This window comes from Cyprinodon variegatus, unplaced genomic scaffold (assembly GCF_000732505.1).
Source record: "Cyprinodon variegatus isolate N-32 unplaced genomic scaffold, C_variegatus-1.0 Scaffold772, whole genome shotgun sequence".
Lineage (NCBI taxonomy): Eukaryota > Metazoa > Chordata > Actinopteri > Cyprinodontiformes > Cyprinodontidae > Cyprinodon > Cyprinodon variegatus.
Genome location: NW_015151225.1, coordinates 127,735 through 130,795, shown reverse-complemented (window position 1 = coordinate 130,795; position 3,061 = coordinate 127,735). Strand labels below are relative to the sequence as shown.

The 3,061-nt window shown below is 37.4% G+C and overlaps 1 protein-coding gene across 8 annotated transcripts in view; it reads left to right on the top strand.

Moving 5' to 3' along the window:
* The window catches only part of LOC107098375 (sodium bicarbonate cotransporter 3-like), a 67,243-nt gene that overhangs the window by 55,541 nt on the left and 8,641 nt on the right, over window positions 1-3,061 (top strand). For all 8 annotated transcript variants that reach the window (XM_015396019.1, XM_015396021.1, XM_015396020.1 and 5 more), the window contains 3 exons: window positions 452-613; window positions 1,599-1,712; window positions 1,800-1,961. In XM_015396019.1, the coding sequence (XP_015251505.1) occupies window positions 452-613; window positions 1,599-1,712; window positions 1,800-1,961 (438 nt within the window). The remainder of the gene's footprint in view (window positions 1-451; window positions 614-1,598; window positions 1,713-1,799; window positions 1,962-3,061) is intronic.

The following is a 3,061-nucleotide window of genomic DNA, read 5'->3' as shown; positions in this document are numbered from 1 at the left end:
TGGGGGTGAGTAGAAAATGAAGGCTAATCATGTTTTGGGTGTACTATTCCTTTAAGTACCACTAAAAAACTCTGTGGCTGTGACTGAGCACAATGCTAAAAGTTCAGGGTATATGAATATTTGAGTAAGAGGCTGCAGATAACTTAAGAGTAAACCTTATTTATGAAAAAAGTCCTGGAACAAAAGAGACTTCTTGTTTAAGAACTACTGTATTATTTTCACTCAGGAAGTTGTACACTATGCTGTAATTAAAACTCCTTTAGTGAAATACTAGTTGTGTGGATAATATTTTCACATGCAATTAAGTGGGTATTGCAATAACGTACAAATATATTCAGCCCTACTTGAACTGTATTTTTTTAACGTAAAAGTCCTAAATTGCTTTCAATACTTATTTGTAACAAATTAAACACTCACTTTACACTGTTATTGTATTTTCCTTTTTCTCTAGATGTGCAAATTGCTCCATGGTGAATTTGTGGGTTCTGCCTGTGGTCACCATGGTCCTTACATCCCAGATGTCCTGTTCTGGTCTATTATCCTCTTCTTTACCACCTTCTTCTTGTCTTCATTCCTCAAGCAGTTTAAGACAGAGAGATACTTTCCCACAAAGGTGAGATTTTTGGGGGCAAGTTAGAATATTCATTCCAAAAAGATTTGTTTGATAGATTTTATGTACTTTTTGGAATGTACTTTAAGGTTTTAAAATTAACTTTTATTAAGTCTAAATGTCTGTATTAAATGTATATAATATACAATGAAACAAAGAAGTCCTTAAAATTACATAAATATTATTTTAAATATAAATCCCTTCATCTTCTGCCACTCATCCATCAAGGTCACTGAGGATCTGCTGCAGTGGTGATAAGCACCCATGGGGTACACCCTGAACAGGTCACCAGTCCATTGCAAGACAATACAGACATGCACACAGGCACACCTAAGGGCAATATTCAGATACCGGTCAACCTCATAGTCATGTTCTTGGACTGTGGGAAGAGCACGGAGTACCTGGGGTGTACCCATGCATGCACAAGGAGAATATTCAAAACAACTCTAGGCTGGAAGTGGAACTTAGGATCTTCTTGCTGCACCACCTTGCAGCACCCACATACAGTATAATTGACCTTAAATGTTGTATTTTCATTCGCTTTAAGTGTAAAAATTCCATACAGGCTTGAAGATATTACTCTGTAGGTAATGTGTTTCACATGTTAGAGTCCAGTTGATTAAATGTCTGAATATGCTGTTAAATAGTAAATACAGATACAAAGAAAAATAATCTGTTGTACCCCTGGGTATAAACTAGTGTGGGTGGTTGCATGAAGGTTTTCCTATTTTGTAAATGTTTATGTTTCATTAGTAACACAGCAGTTGTGTGTGTAAAAAGTTCAGCGCCCTCTCCCACACACTAACATCGAACCTATTACCACTTGATGTGGGCAGACGTTGGCATTGTGTGACTAACTGTTGACGGCAGTATTATCAGCAAACTTGTGTCTACAGAAAGTTATTTCTTGAAATGAAGTAGTTTTAATGTAACTGATTAACACATAAAGATGACCCATTCTGCATATCTGTTTGTGTTTATCTTATAGGTGCGTTCCACCATCAGCGACTTTGCTGTGTTTCTAACCATAATGATAATGGTGGTGGTTGATTATCTGATGGGGATCCCGAGTCCTAAGCTGCATGTCCCTGATCGCTTTGAGGTTGGCATATATTCCTGTTTTAGATATTAATTTATTTTATAGTTTCATGCCCTGTGAACTAAATGAAACCGTCACTTTTCCCTGTAGCCAACATCAAAGAACAGAGGCTGGCTAATGGACCCATTAGGAGAAAACCCCTGGTGGACGCTGCTTGTGGCAGCAGTTCCTGCTTTACTCTGCACCATCCTCATCTTTATGGACCAACAGATCACTGCAGTCATCATCAATCGCAAAGAGCACAAGCTAAAGGTCAGAGCCAACTCTGTAGAGAAAGCTTTCTCAAAGGTTCTCCTCTAAAGCATTAGATTTCTGTCACAGTAACAGTGTGGCAGTGCAACAAGAATCTTAAGTCTTGCCAACTTGAATGGATTAAAACCTTAAAACAAAACAACAAATGGTTCCTGATCCACACAATATCTGAAACATGTTCTAATATACATACTCAGCAATATTTTTATTAAACTTCCTATGATCAACACTTCTTGGTATTCCTGAGTTTTTAAGGAAAAGTCAACAAATGCATGTATTCCTAGATGACCTGTTTGTGTGAAGCTTTAAGATGCATAGTCACGTTATATGTCTGTACAAAAGTTTAAATAAGGCTATATTCCCTAAGCATCTGTACAGAGAGTGGTTTAATAGTTCTTTCTGGGTTTAAATTGAATTCAAACATTGGGGATGATGAGCATGAATAAGCAGAGATGATGCCATCTGCTGGCAGTACCATTCAGAAATCAGTATTTGTTTGTATAGATTTTCTAATTTTGTTTTGTTATAGATAATGTTTGTTTATAAGATTGATCCGCACAAACAACACAACACATAAAATTACTGACCAATCGGGGAACCGGGATACCACTGTCCTTAAACCAGGTACTGATATCGTTGGTCTGCAGCTGCCAAGTAGGCTGACCAGATCTCAAAAAAACAAGTTAGGATGCTTATCCTGGACAATGCAGGACAGAAGTCTTTTTCAGCTGTTTGTTTCTTTTGTTACTCACTTTTAGTGTTGTTTTAGATTTCGTTGCCCCCAAATCAAAATTAAAAATAACTTCAGTAAAAGCTCTCTATGAATCATCTTTCACTGGTCTCACCCGGTCTAAAAACCACAGTCGTTGTTGTGGCTGTATTTAAAAAAAAATTAACAATAGTTTCCATTAGATTTTATTTTGTCCAATCCTTTACCTGTTTAGATTTTAAGAGCATCCTGTGCAGCCTGGTAATGATATGGGGAACTGGTGCCGCCCTGTAACAATGGGTACATTCTAACTGGGTTTGGACCTGTGTTGGATTGTGTGCGGCGTAAGAGAACAAACTGTAAGATACTTCATCAGTATAGTACAGAGGAC